Here is a 14750-nt window from a genome sequence, read left to right on the forward strand (position 1 = left end):
CCTACTCCAGTGGTGATTTATATTGAATGTATAAATAGACAAAGATTATTTAAAATTTGTATTTGTTTTGCTATATTGTATCTGTCTATTCCATAACTTTCCACATTTGTTGGTCTAAAGTTATTAATAAAATCCTATAATTTATTTTTAATGTCTAAAAGCTGTAATGATACTAATACCTCCTTTTTCATTCCTGATCTTGGTAATTTATGTGGTCTCCCTTTTCTTCATCTTGGTAGGGATTTAGATATTTTAATTGTTTTTGAAGAACCAACTCTCACTTTTATTCTACTTATAATTCTTTAATTTTTGGTCTTATTCCTTCTACTGAATTTGGGTTTAATTTTCTCATATTTTCCTAGCTAGTTGTGATAGATGCTTATGTCAGTGCCTGTCTTCTGTTTTGTGTAGTTTGCTTATAGAACCATCCCATCAGAATATTCTACTATTAACATTGTCAGTTGCGATGCATTTGAGATGTATGCAGAGAAACACCTTTATGTGCCCATTGTCATAAGGTCACAGGGTTTCCTTGTTGGAATGGAAAGAAAACTGGTCTGGGAACCAAGATACCTGATTTCTAGTCTTCACTTTTCAACTCGTTACCTCTGTGACCTTAGAAAAAAGTCATTTAAGCTTTCTCATCCTTAGTTTAGTGTATCAGAAATGCACATAGGAAGTGCTACTGCAGTGGCTGGGGTGGGACTGCATCCTTTCTGTGCTATCAGAAATACTTCCTTCTCAGGGACTTCCCTGGTGGTCGAGTGGTTAAGACTGTGCCTCCAATGCTGGGGATGTAGGTTTGATCCCTGGTCAGGGAACTAAGACCATTAGAACTAAGATGTCACATGCTATGGGGCCATACAGTCTCTGTCCCATACCATGGAGAAGTTTGCTGCTGCTGCTGCTGCTAAGTCACTTCCGTCGTGTCCAACTCTGTGCAACCCCATAGACAGCAGCCTACCAGGCTCCCCCATCCCTAGGATTCTCCAGGCAAGAACACTGGAGTGGGTTGCCATTTCCTTCTCCAATGCATGAAAGTGAAAAGTGAAAGTGAAGTTGCTCAGTCGTGTGCGACTGTTCGTGACCCCATGGACTGCAGCCCACTAGGCTCTGCCATCCATGGGATTTTCCAGGCAAGAGTACTGGAGTGGGGTGCCATTGCCTTCTCCAGTGGAGAAGTTTAGAAGACTTAAATTTGTTTCAGAGAAGGCTTTGAAGAGAAGGGGCTTATTTGGTTTTATGATAAGAGGTAAGAGAAAAATAATATTTAATATTTCATGAATTTCACTCTGTGTCATTCACTATCTTAATACTCAAGATATTTCTATATATTAATCTTTTTGATTGTCACAAAAAGTTATGAGGCAGATACTTATCCACTTGACACAAATAGTGAAACAGCACACATGAGCTCAAATAATTGGCCAATGTTATACATTTAGTGAAACTATGTCTGAATTCAGAATGCATGATTTTTATAACTACACTATATTGCCTCCAGTGACCAAAGAATTTTGAGGAACCAGTTAGAGAAAGCAGGCTTATTTGTGGTTAGACAAGGAACTGCTAGGGTCAGCTGAGGCTGAGACAGCATTTTGGAGTGACCTTCACTTCGCATCTTCTAGGCAAGCTCCAGATATCTTTTCAATTTTCCACAGAATATGAATTCCTTATCTTATGGAAGGAGTGTGGTTACAAGGGAAGGAAAGAATCCATTTAATAAAGTATAAGACCTAACTAAAAAAGACACATGCATCCCAATGTTCATTGATGGACCTAGAGAATGTCATTCAGAGTGAAGTAAGTCAGAGAAAAGCAAATATTGTATATTAATTCATATATGTGAAACCTAGAAAAATAGTATAGATGATATTTGTAAAGCAGAAATAGAGACACAGGTGTGGAGAACAAATATATGGGTACCAAGGGGAAACGGTGGGGTGGGAGGAATTGGGAGACTGATATTGACACATATATACTACTTATACTGTGTATAAAATGGATAACCTACTGTATGACACAGGGAACTCTACTTAATGCACTGTGATGACCTGAATGGGGAGGAAGTATGTACATGTAATACTGATTCATTTTTCTGTACAGTAGAAACTAATACAACATTGTAAAGCAACTATACTCCAATTAAAAAAAATGAGACCAATACATACAGCTCATTGTTAGCAATATATGCATATTAATAGTTTGATTCAACTGAAATAGTTATGGTTTATTGAACTGTTTGTTACTCTGTGCAGGGAACTCTTTGAAACACTTTATAGCTCCAATGCATTTAACTCTTCACACAAAAGTTTTGAGATAGCTCTTTTCCAGCTGGAACCATGAAGTGTGCAGAAGAGAAAAAAAAAAGGTTCCTACTGTGCCTGAAACCCTTAAGACAAAGCAAAAGAATTTCACAGAGCTTAAGATCAAGCACCTGAGAAAGAAGTTTGCCCAAGAGATGCTTCGAAAGGCAAGGAGGAAGCTTATCTATGAAAAAGCTAAGCATTACCACAAGGAATACATACAGATGTACAGAATTGAAATTCGAATGGCTAGGATGGAACAAAAAGCTGGCAACTTCTATGTACCCGCAGAACCCATATTGGCATTTGTCATCAGGATCAGAGGTGTCAACGACGTGAGCCCAAATGTTCGAAAGGTGCTACAGCTCCTTTGCCTCTGGCAGATCTTCAATGGCACCTTTGTGAAGCTCAACAAGGCTTCAGTTAACATGCTGAGAATTGTGGAGTCATACATTGCATGCTGCTGCTGAGTCACTTCAGTCGTGTCTGACTCTATGCGACCCCATAGACAGCAGCCCACCAGGATGCCCCGTCCCTGGGATTCTCCAGGCAAGAACAATGGAGTGGGTTGCCATTTCCTTCTCCAATGCATGAAAGTGAAAAGTGAAAGTGAAGTCACTCAGTCGTGTCCGACCCTCAGCGACCCATGGACTGCAGCCTTCCAGGCTCCTCCATCCATGGGATTTTCCAGGCAAGAGTCCTGGAGTGGGATGCCATTGCCTTCTCTGATACATTGCATGGGGGTACCCAAATCTGAAGTCCGTAAATGAATTGAAATACAAACATGGTTATGGAAAAATCAGCAAGAAGCAAATTGCCCTGACAGGTAACGTGTTGATTGCTCGATCTCATGGGAAATATGGCATCTTCTGCATGGAGGATTTGATTCATGAGATCTATACCATTAGAAAACATTTCAAAGAAGCAAACGATTTCCTGTGGCCCTTTAAATTGTCTTCTCCACGAGGTGGAATGAAGAATAAGACCAGTCATTTTGTAGAAGGTGGAGATGCTGGCAACAGGGAAGACCAGATCAACAGGCTTATTGGAAGGATGAATTAAGGTATCTACCAGGATTATTTTTTATAATCTCCTCAGTTAATAAACAATTGAAACAAATTAAAAAAACAAAACAAAACCTTTGAGATAGATGTTGTCATTATCCACATTTCATAGATGGGGAGATTGAGGCAGAGAAACTGAGTTTGCCCAAAGTCACAACTGGCAGCTAAAATCTGCCTGGATTCAGAATTCACACTTTTAACGTGTGTTACTGCAGTTGACCCTTGAACAATGCTGCAGGGAGGGGCACTGACCTTGAGCAGGAGAAAATCCATGTATTATTGCATTCAACCCTTCATATAAGTGATTTTGTATTCTCAGATTCAAGCATCCAAATGTGTAGTGTTGTAGTCTGAATAACTGGACCTGTACAGTTCATACCCATATTCAAGGGTCAACTGTACTCAAAAGAGGATTTGTGGGAGACATAAGAGATGTTGATTTGATCCCTGGATTGGGGAGATCCCCTGGAGGAGGAGATGGCAACTCACTCCAGTATTCTTGCCTGGGAAATCCCATGGACAGAGGAGCCTAGCAGACTCTCAGGTCACAAGAGTCAGACACGACTTAGTGACTAAACAATAAAAACACAAAGATCCTATTACTAGTAAAGAAAAGAGTTAGCCTTTGCTGAAGTAAAGTACAGAAGGCTGAATTCAGAGCAAGGTGACAATATCTTATTAATGAGCACAAGCAACAGGTTTTATGGTAATGGAAAGCAAATATATGTAAAGAAATATCAGGAATGTTGGGGAACATAACATGGCCTATTTCTAAGGTAAACTTTCTCAGATCATCCTTCTTGTGAGCTAGTATGACTCTAAGAACTTCAGCATCTGCTCATGAACACTAAAGGATCCAAACCTACCAGTCAGACTTTATTTTCTTGGGCTCCAAAATCACTGCAGATGGTGACTGCAGCTGTGAAATTGAAAGATGCTTGCTCCTTGGAAGAAAAGCTATGATAAACCTCTGCTGTATTAAAAAACGGAGACATTACTTTGCTGACAAAGGTCTGTATAGTCCAAGCTCTGGTTTTTTCCAGTAGTCTTGTATGGATGTGAGAGTTGGACCATAAAGAAGGCTGAGCGCCCAGGAGTTGATGCTTTTCAGTTGTGGTGTTGGAGAAGACTCTTGAGAGTCCCTCAGTCAGCAAGGAGATCAAACCAATCAATCCTAAAAGAAATCAACCCTGAATATCCATTGGTAAGCCTGATGCTGAAGCTGAAGCTCTGAAGAGCCAACTCATTGGAAAAGACCCTGATTCTGGGAAAGATTGAAGGGAGGAGAAGAAGGGGATGACAAAGGATGAGATGATTGGATGACATCACCAACTCAATGGATATGAGTTTGAGCAAGCTCTGGGTGATGGTGAAGGACAGGGAGGCCTGGTGTGCTGCAGTCCATGGGGTCACAAAGGGTTGGACATGACTGAGTGACTGAACAACAACAACAGTCTTTGAACAAAATGTGATTATATCATTAGTTCCCAAACTCAGCATGAAAATCAACTGGGATCATTTTAAAATCCTATGCTAAGAATGCAACTCAGTCTAATTAAATCATAATCTATTTTGAGAAGCTGTCACCAATATTTTTTAAAGACTCCCAGGTGAGTCTAATATGAAACCAAAGTTGAGGACCAGTTACATGGATGTTACACACAACATGCATAAGCAGATATGAAAGATACAATGGTTCTGTGGACAATAGACATGAATTTTGGAAAGAATTGCAGATTTTTAAATTTTATTTTCTAATTAGAGTATAGTAGCTTTACAATTTTGTGTGAGTTTCTGCTGTACAACATGGTGAATCAGGTATGTGTATACCTATATCCCTTCCCTAAGGATTGAAGATTTTAATTGTTAAGGATTTTTACATGTCTCCAGGATGTCTGGGTCCAGCAGTATGACCCAGCAATCCCACTGCTGGGCATATACACTGAGGAAACCAGAATTGAAAGAGACACATGTACCCCAATGTTCATTGCAGCACTGTTTACAAATAGCTAGGACATGGAAGCAACCTAGATGTCCATCAGCAGATAAATGGATAAGGAAGCTGTGGTACATATACACAATGGAATATTACTCAGCTATTAAAAAGAGTGCATTTGAATCAATTCTAATGAGGTGGATGAAACTGGAGCCTATTATACAGAGAGAAGTAAGCCAGAAAGAAAAACGCCAGTACAGTATACTAACACATATGTATGGAATTTAGAAAGATGGTAACGATAACCCTATATGCGAGACAGCAAAACAGACACAGAGATAAAGAATAGGCTTTTGGACTCTGGGAGAAGGCGAGGGTGGGATGATTTGAAAAAATAGCATTGAAACGTGTATGTTACCATATATGAAATAGATCATCAGTCCAGGTTTGATGCATGAGACAGGGCACTCAGGGCCAGTGCACTGGGATGACCCTGAAGGATGGGATGGGGAGGAAGGTGGGAGGGGGGTTCAGGATGGGGGACACGTGTACACCTGTGGCTGATTCATGTCGATGTATGGCGAAAGCCACTGCAATGTTGTAATTAGCTTCCAATTAAACTAACTAAAAAAAAAAAGAAATAAATAGAGTCTATAGCTATAACATGATTCAATCATGCAGTGATTATAATGATAGGATCCCACAATGATCCCTTAATCCCATTCAGTTCAGTTCAGTTCAGTTCAGTCACTCAGTCATGTCCGACTCTTTGCGACCCCATGAATCGCAGCACGCCAGGCCTCCCTGTCCATCACCAACTCCTGGAGTTCACTCAGACTCACGTCCATCGAGTCGGTGATGCCATCCAGCCATCTCATCCTCTGTCGTCCCCTTTTCCTCCTGCCCCCAATCCCTCCCAGCATCAGAGTCTTTTCCAATGAGTCAACTCTTCACGTGAGGTGGCCAAAGTACTGGAGTTTCAGCTTCAGCATCATTCCTTCCAAAGAACACCCAGGGCTGATCTCCTTTAGAATGGACTGGTTGATCTCCTTGCAGTCCAAGGGACTCCAAAGAGTCTTCTCCAACACCACAGTTCAAAAGCATCAATTCTTCGGCGCTCAGCTTTCTTCACGGTCCACCTCTCACATCCATACATGACCACTGGAAAAACCATAGTCTTGATTAGATGGACCTTTGTTGGCAAGGTAATGTCTCTGCTTTTGAATATGCTATCTAGGTTGGTCATAACTTTCCTTCCAAGGAGTAAGCGTCTTTTAATTTCATGGCTGCAGTCACCATCAAAATATACCAAATGAAGCAACAAACTGATTGGAAACATTGTTAAGTTTTGAAAGGCACAAGAGCTACAAAATCATAGAACCAACTTTGAATTCCAACTGTTGTTTTTACTGGCTCTTCTAACCTATGCAAACAAGATGCACAGATGTTGAGATTAGGTTGTTTTGCTGAGGAGCCCCCACATGGCCCTCTTGATGTCCCTGTTCCTCAGGCTGTAAACAAAGGGGTTCAGCATGGGGGTGACCACAGTGTACATCACTGAGGCCACTGCACTGTCCCTGGGAGAAGATGAGACAGTAGAACTGAGATGCACCCCAATGCCTGTTCCATAAAATAAACACATGATTGCCAGGTGACAGCCACAGGTGGAGAAGGGTTTATACTTCCCACCTGTTGAAGGGATTCTCAGAATAGAGGAAACAATGTGAGTATAAGAGAAGAGGATCCCTGTGAATGGAAAACCACCAAAAATAGCACCAATAAAATAGATTAATATGTTACTGCTGGGGATTTGAAAACAGGCAAGGCTAAGGAGCTGAGAAGGGTCACAGAAGAAATGAGGAATTTCCATATCCAGGAAGAAGGTAAGTTCTAACACCATCAAACTATGAAGAAGGAAAGCCAAAAGGCTGATGAAAAATAACACCAAAACCAGCAGGCTGTAGAGGCGTGGGTTCATGATGACCGTGCAGTGCAGAGGGTGACGGATGGACACAAACCAGTCATAGGCCATGGCAATCAGGACTAGATTATCCAAACATCCAAAAAGGATAAAAATAGACATCTGGGTCAGGCAGCTCATGTAAGAGATGAGTCTGCTGTGAGTTTGAATGTCCACAATCATCTTGGGGACAGTGGTAGAGGTGCAGCCAATGTCAGTCATGGACAGGCTGGAAAGGAAGAAGTACATGGGGGTGTGGAGGTGAGAATCAGAGATGAAGGCCAGGATGAGGAGCAGGTTCCCAAGCACAGTGATCAGGTACATGGACAGGAAGAGGCTAAAGAGGAGGGGCTGCAGTTCTGGATCATCTGAGAGGTCCATGAGGAGGAATTCTGAGACAACTGTTAACATTCTCTGGGCCCATGTGGCTTAGACACCTCCTAGAAAGGAAAAGAGGTTTCAAATAAATGAGACAAGCAAACAAGGAGTCAGCACTTTTTGTTAGATTCAAGCAAGTCAAAGCATTCACACTTGAGGATCATACATTCCAGTAACTTCAGTGATATTTCTTAGTTCTGGCAAACTTATTTTCTCTTACAACTCTTTTCTCACTGATGTCTTGGCTATTTACCTGTTTCTATGTACAGTCATTTTATAGACAATAGGCCAAATTGTCATAAAGAAGGAGCCAATTTAGAATTAATCATGAACACAGTAGAATATCAGTTGCCACCTTTGAAAGAAATATATGGAATAAGAAATATGTTTCTTATATGCATGTCTATATCCATAGCAGCACTATTCACAGTGGCCAAAACACAGAAGCAACATAAATGTCTATTGACAGATGAATAGATAAATAATGTATGGATAAAGAAGATATGGTACATATATACTGTGGAAATCTACTCAGCCATAAAAAACTAAAATATTGCCATTTGCAGCAACATGGGTACAACTAGAGATTATCATACCAAGTGAAGTAAGTCAGAAAAAGACAAACACCATAGGGTATCAGTTATGTGTGGAATATAAAATTTGGCACAAATAAGCCTATCTACAAAACAAAAATAGATTCACAGACATAGAGAACAGACTCGTGGTGGCCAAAGGGGATGGGGCTAAGCAGAGGGATGGACTGGGAGTTTGGGGTTGGTAGATGCAAACTAGTACATTTAGAATGGATGATGCTTTTGAATTGTGGTGTTGGGGGAGACTCTTGAGAGTCCCTTGTACTGCAAGGAGATCCAACCAGTCCATCCTAAAGGAAATCAGTCCTGAATATTCATTGGAAGGACTGATGCTGAAGCTGAAACTCCGATAATTTGGCCACCTGATGCTAAGAACTGACTCATTTGAAAAGACCTTGATGCTGGGAAAGATTGAAAGTCGGAGGAGAAGGGGACAGAGAATGAGATGGTTGGATGGCATCACCAACTCAATGGACGTGAGTTTGAGTAAACTCTGGGAGTTGCTGATGGACAGAGAGGCCTGGCATGCTGCAGTCCATGGGGTTGCAGAGTCAGACGCAACTGAGCAAATGAACTGAACTGAAACAACAAGGTTTAATACATAGCACAGGTACTATATTCAATATCCTGTGATAAGCCATAATGGAAAAGAATATAAAAATATGCATATGTGTATAACTGAGTCACTTTGCTGTGCAGCAGAGAATGACACAACACTGTAAATCAATAATACTTCAATTTTTAAAAATTGAAAAAGGGGAAGGAGAAGGTGGAACGAGTTGAGAAAGTAGTGTTGAAACATATACATTACCCTATGAAAATAGCTAGCTAGTGGGAAGCTGCTGTATAGCACAGGGAGTGCAGCTTGGTGTTCTGTGAAGACCCAAAGGGGTGGGATGGGATGAGGAGTGGGAGAGAGCTTCAGAGGGAGAGGATATATGTATATTTATGGCTGATTCACTTTGTTGTACAGCAGAAACTAACACAACATTGTAAAGCAATTATTCTGCAATTAAAAATAAAAAGTTAAAAAGAATGAAATATCTTTCTCTGTTAAAAAAAAAAAACCCACCACACACACACACACACACACACACACACACTCACTCATTCACTCACTCACACACACACACACCTCTTCTGGGAATTCTCTGATAGTCCATTGGTTAGGACACAACATTTTCACTGCTGTGGGCCAGAATTAATCCCTGGCTGGGGAAATAAGATCCCTCGAGTGACATGGCCAAGAAAAAAACAAAAAAACCCACTCCAATTAAAAGACACTAGAAAGTAGTCAAACATGGCTTATCCAAATGTAGTGCAAGAAATTCCCTTAATTTAGAATATATATAAACACCTTATAACCTTATGTATATTCTAAATTAAAGTCAAATGTACTTCATCAGAATTTTGATAGCATAGTCATCTCCATGGATTTTCATCATTATTTGGTTTTCTAATAGCCATCCTCCATGAAAATAAGTGCTCACTTCGGTATGTAAGTTGTCTTTTAAAAGTCTTTTCAAATATTAATTCTAATACTAAGCTTGTTATGCAGTTGTTTGTATAAACTTTATACAACTTCAGGGACAGTCTTATGTTTGAGATTGCTTTCTGTTTTTCTTGTTTCCATTATGTAGTGGCCTGGTTGTTGTTGCTGTTCAGTTACTAAGTTGTGTCTAACTCTTTGCCACCCCATGGACTGCAGCATGCCAGGCTTCCCTGTCCTCCACTATCTCTTAGAGTTCACTCAAACTCATATCCATTGAGTCAGTGATGCTATCTAACCATCTCATCCTCTGATGTCCCCTTCTCCTTTGCCTTCAGTCTTTCCCAGCATCAAAGTCTTTTCCAATGAGTTGGCTCTTCATATTAGGTGGCCGAAGTATTGGAACTTCAACTTCAGGATCAGTCCTTCCAATGAATTTTCAGGGTTGATTTCCTTTAGGATTGACTGGTTGGATCTCCTTGCAGTCCAAGGGATGCTTCAGAGTCTCCTCCAACACCAGAATTCAAAAACATCAATTCTTTGGTGATCAGCTTTCTTTATGGTCCAACTCTCACATCTGTACATGACTACTGGAAAAATCATAGCTTTGACTATACACAAGTTTGTTGGCAAAGTGATGTCTTTGCTTTTTGATACACTGTCATAGCTTTCCTTTCAAGGAACAAGTGTCTTTTAATTTTGTGGCTGCAGTCATCATCCACAGTGATTTGGAGCCCAAGAAAATAAAGTCTGTCACTGCTTTCACTTTCCTCCCTTCTATTTGTCATGCAGTGATGGGACCAGATGTCATGATCTTGGTTCTTTGAATTGAGTTTTAAGTCAGGTTTTTCACTCTTCTCTTTCACCCTCATCAAGAGGCTCTTTAGTTGCTCTTCACTTCCTGCCATTAAAGTAGTATCATCTGCATATCTGAGGTTGTTGATATTTCTCCTGGCAATCTTCATTCCAGCCTGCATGATGTGCTCTGCATTTAAGTTAGAGTAACAGTATACAACCTTGTTTCATCCTTTCCCAATTTTGAACTGGTCCATTGTTCCGTATCTGGTTCTAACTGTTGCTTCTTGTCCTGTATAAAGATTTTTCAGGAGACAGGTAAGTTGGCCTGGTATTCCTATCTCTTTAGGATTTTTCCACAGTTTGTTGTGATTCACAAGAAGGCTTTTGTGTAGTCAATGAAGCATATTTTTTTTTTTTTTGGAATTCCTTTGCTTTTTCTATGATCCAACAGATGTTGGCAATCTGATCTCTGGTTCCTCTGCCTTTTCTAAGCCCAGCTTGTTCATCTGGACATTTAAACATGCTTCTAACTCTAAAATGTGTGGAGCACTGTTTCCTCATCAAACCAACCCTCTTATTTAATATTCAGTTTCTACAACCAGGGATTGGGGAAGGAAATGGCAGCCCACTCCAGTGTTCTTGCCTGGAGAATCCCAGGGATGGGGGAGCCTGGTGGGCTGCCGTCTATGGGGTCGCACAGAGTCGGACACAACTGAAGTGACTTAGCATAGCATTCTACAACCAGGGAAGCCCCTAAGTTACATCTGAAACCCAGTGTTCTTTAATATATTTAAGAACTTTCCATATCAATCCTTCCTGATTAAAGGGGTTCCAATTGTCCTTAAACCTGCTTCCTACAGGCAACTTAGGACTTCCTTTCTCCTGTCAGGAAACAACATGATTTTATTTGAGAAAATGTGAAAGAGAATAAACACCTGGATCATTTTCTTCATCTACAAATGGGGATTAAAATGGAACCAACTTTGCAGGGTGGTTGTAAGAAATTAAATAATAAAGTGCTTAGACCAGTGGCTCTCACTCTGGATTGAGCATTGTAATCCTTATAATTACCTGTAGATCTATTAAAGTATATATGGATGAAGGAGGGAGTGAAAGAAGCGAAATCTAGAAGCAAGAGCAAGAGAGAGATCTGTGCTAAATTATAATATTGTGATCCTTCTACAAGCCCTACCTTGATCTCAGCTATCCTTCCTAGAGCCAATGCAGCAAGAGCACCACTTACCCTTCACTGAGGTCTACCAGGAGCCTCCAAAGGAGAGAGGATGGTGAACATGGAATCTTTGCTGGAAGTGACCAGTAAATAAAGTAAGAGGAAAGAATTCTGGCTAAATGTCCCATGTCTGGAGTCTAAATGCCTGGATTCAAACCTGAATTCACTCCTATTATACCCATGATCTAATACAAGTTATATTTAAATGATATGCTCCCTTGTTCACCCATAAAATGACAATTATATTCATTCCTATTTCTTGGTGATAATTATGCAGATGAAATGAAACAAAATACGTGGAACACTTAGCTCAGAGCCTGGCACTTAGGAAATCCTCAATGAAAAATCATGATACCATGTTTGCTGTTTTCATCCTCATCCTCACTTTATGATTTTGGGGTACTTAGGGACAGTTTAGAGGGACCATTCCTGCTATCAAGGGGGTCATGCCTATGGGAACTAGAACCAGCGTGGGAGGAAAGCAAAACTCCGAATGAGAGTTCTTAGAACCCCACCAGAACCAAGGACATAAATGTCATAGTGCCTGGAGCCGAAACTTTGCATACTGGTGTACTACTGAAAGGTTGTTGCTGAACCATGAAAAACGCCGGGATTCTTGGCCTCCGGAGAAGAAGAATTCAATCCGAGGCCAGAGACGAGGCTTGATTGCTCAGAGCTTTTGTGTAACAAAGTTTTATTAAAGTATAAAGGAGATAGAGAAAGCTTCTGACATAGACATCAGAAGGGGGCAGAAAGAATACCCACCTGCTAGTCTTAAGCTGGATGTTATATAGTTACTACAGTTTGTTAATGAAAGACAGGAATGTCTTAAAACTCAGAGAATGGTACCAGGCCCCTCACCCACAAGATGTATTTTGGGATAATCTTGGCACCAGACGAGTCATCCCGGGCCATAAAACGATTGACTTGAATCTTGTAGAAAGGCAGATTACCATACAAATACTTTCATTTACATAGATTAGGAGAACAATGTCTGAGTATAACATACTGGTTTGTCAAGTCAATTCTGAGCCTGTAGGCAGAACTGACTTGAAGACAGAGTTTGGGGTAAATGCATAGTACATTAACATAGCTTAAGACAAATATTTCCATAAGAAAAATGCATTGGTTAGCTCAAGGCTTGAGAATAGTTAAGTTCAGGTGGAAACAGGTGTCATTATGGCAACACAGTATTTTAAGATAAACCTCTTTTTTAGATTTGTATGGAGAAGGGGAAAAAATATATCACTAGTTTGTTTCCTCCTGCTGCTTAAGAGAGAGATAAAAAAAATGTCTGACATTTGCAGCCTATTTCCTTCATTTGGAGACCCCTGGCTTTCCTGCCTGTTACCCTTTCATTACCATCTGTCAATTGCAATTCTTTTGTTTGCTGTGACAATGAGGAAACAAAAGTCCTGAAATCTTTCCTCCATCCACTGTCTCCATCGCACTCATTGGGCTGTGCTAAGACCCTGCTGGTCCATGACCAAGGGCAGTGAGTCTGCCACTCCTCTCTGCCTGGTGAGCAATGATGGCTGAAGCTCCAGCCTCAGAATTGGCAGAAAGATAGACTCCAGCCAGAGCCTCCTGTTGGAGATGATTACTCTGGGAGGAGACACAGGTGTGGAGCCTGCTGGACATGGACCCACAACCTGAAGGGCTGGAGACACAGGCTGACTCTTTACAGTTTTGTGGCCTTGAAAGCTTGATACACAGAGCTCCTAATTAGCCAGACTGATCCATGAACTGCATTCCCTGAAGACTTCACAATCTTTGGAGAACCACAAGAAAATCAGTGTCTGTCAACTCAGTTACTCTGAGCCCTACCCCTTCCAAGGGGGAAGTTCACTTGGCCTGCTCTCATCACATATCCAAAAGGAAGGCCCTTGCTATAAAGTTCAGACTTGTTATTTTCTCAGCTAAAAATTCAATTGCAATATTGAGTACTGAAACTGCCTCAATGATGAAATAATATCAGGAATATTGGGATATTTGTTGTTAACATTTACCATGCTAAAATCTGACAATCGTTCCATGTTTGAACACTTTGATATGACCAAGGAGAGCTTCACACTTTTCTTAATCTAAGTCCTTCTAATTCATTGTGGGGTTTAGTCCTTAGTAATATTTTGTTGCTATTTTAAGTTATAACCTTGTTTTATTTATTGCTAAAATTATTTTATACTTGCATTGTAGAAAATAATTGAATTGTATATTTCCATTGTCCACCACTCTATTCGAAGAATGTCTCTAGTTGTTTATTTTTAGTGAAAGTTGCTCAGTCGTGTCTGACTCTTTGTGATCCCATGGGCTAGACAGTCCATGGAATTCTCCAGGCCAGAATACTGGAGGGGGTAGCCATTCCCTTCTCCAGGGGATCTTCCCAACCCAGGGATCAAATCCAGGTCTTCCGCATTGCAGGTGGATTCTTTGCCAGCTAAGTCATCAGGGAAGCCCGTTTTTCTAGAGTGGAAGTATATCATCTGAAATTATTTATCATTGTGTTTTTTCCCTTTTCACAGTCTATCTCTCCTTGTAACACAATAAAATATTGATAGAGTGGAAACAAACAAAGAAAAAAAAGTAATTTAAAACTGGGCAAAAAATGTGAATAGACACTTTCAAAATACAATATACAAATTATCAACTGGCACATGAAAAATGCTCAACACCACTAATTATCAGGGAAATGCCAATCAAAACCACAGAGAGATATCACTTCAGACTTGTCAGAATGGCTATTACACAAAAGATGAGATATAAATGGTGATGAGGATATGGAGCAAAGGGAACACTCCTCCACTTCTGTTTGAGAATAAAATTGGTGCAGCCAGTATGGAAAACAGTATAGAGACTCCTCAAAAATTAAAAATAGAACCACTAGCAATTCCACTTCTGGATATGGAAGAAAATGAAAACACTAGTATGAAAAGATATTTGCACCCATATGTTCATTGTAGCATCATTTACAACAGCCAAGATATGGAAGAAGCCT

General features: G+C 40.4%; 1 protein-coding gene and 1 pseudogene across 1 annotated transcript; one reads left to right on the forward strand and one right to left on the reverse strand.

Moving 5' to 3' along the window:
* Positions 1-2327: 2327 nt before the first annotated feature.
* Positions 2328-4355, forward strand: LOC102401870 (60S ribosomal protein L7-like). The gene is made up of 2 exons (XM_045161870.1): positions 2328-2758; positions 3039-4355. The coding sequence occupies exons 1-2, from the start codon at positions 2462-2464 to the stop codon at positions 3366-3368; spliced, it is 627 nt and encodes a 208-aa protein (XP_045017805.1). The 5' UTR covers positions 2328-2461; the 3' UTR covers positions 3369-4355.
* Positions 4356-6759: 2404 nt separating this feature from the next.
* Positions 6760-7717, reverse strand: LOC102413829 (annotated as a pseudogene).
* Between the last annotated feature and the right edge of the window lie 7033 nt (positions 7718-14750).

Source organism: Bubalus bubalis, chromosome 9, assembly GCF_019923935.1.
Source record: "Bubalus bubalis isolate 160015118507 breed Murrah chromosome 9, NDDB_SH_1, whole genome shotgun sequence".
In the NCBI taxonomy this organism is placed as follows: Eukaryota; Metazoa; Chordata; class Mammalia; order Artiodactyla; family Bovidae; genus Bubalus; species Bubalus bubalis.

Bases quoted from the DNA above. Each gene is read 5' to 3' on its own strand.
- LOC102401870 (XM_045161870.1), top strand. From the start codon at position 2,462: ATGCTTCGAAAGGCAAGGAGGAAGCTTATCTATGAAAAAGCTAAGCAT. The intron at 2,759-3,038 runs ATTGCATGCTGC...CTTCTCTGATAC, and splicing joins TGAGAATTGTGGAGTCATAC to ATTGCATGGGGGTACCCAAA.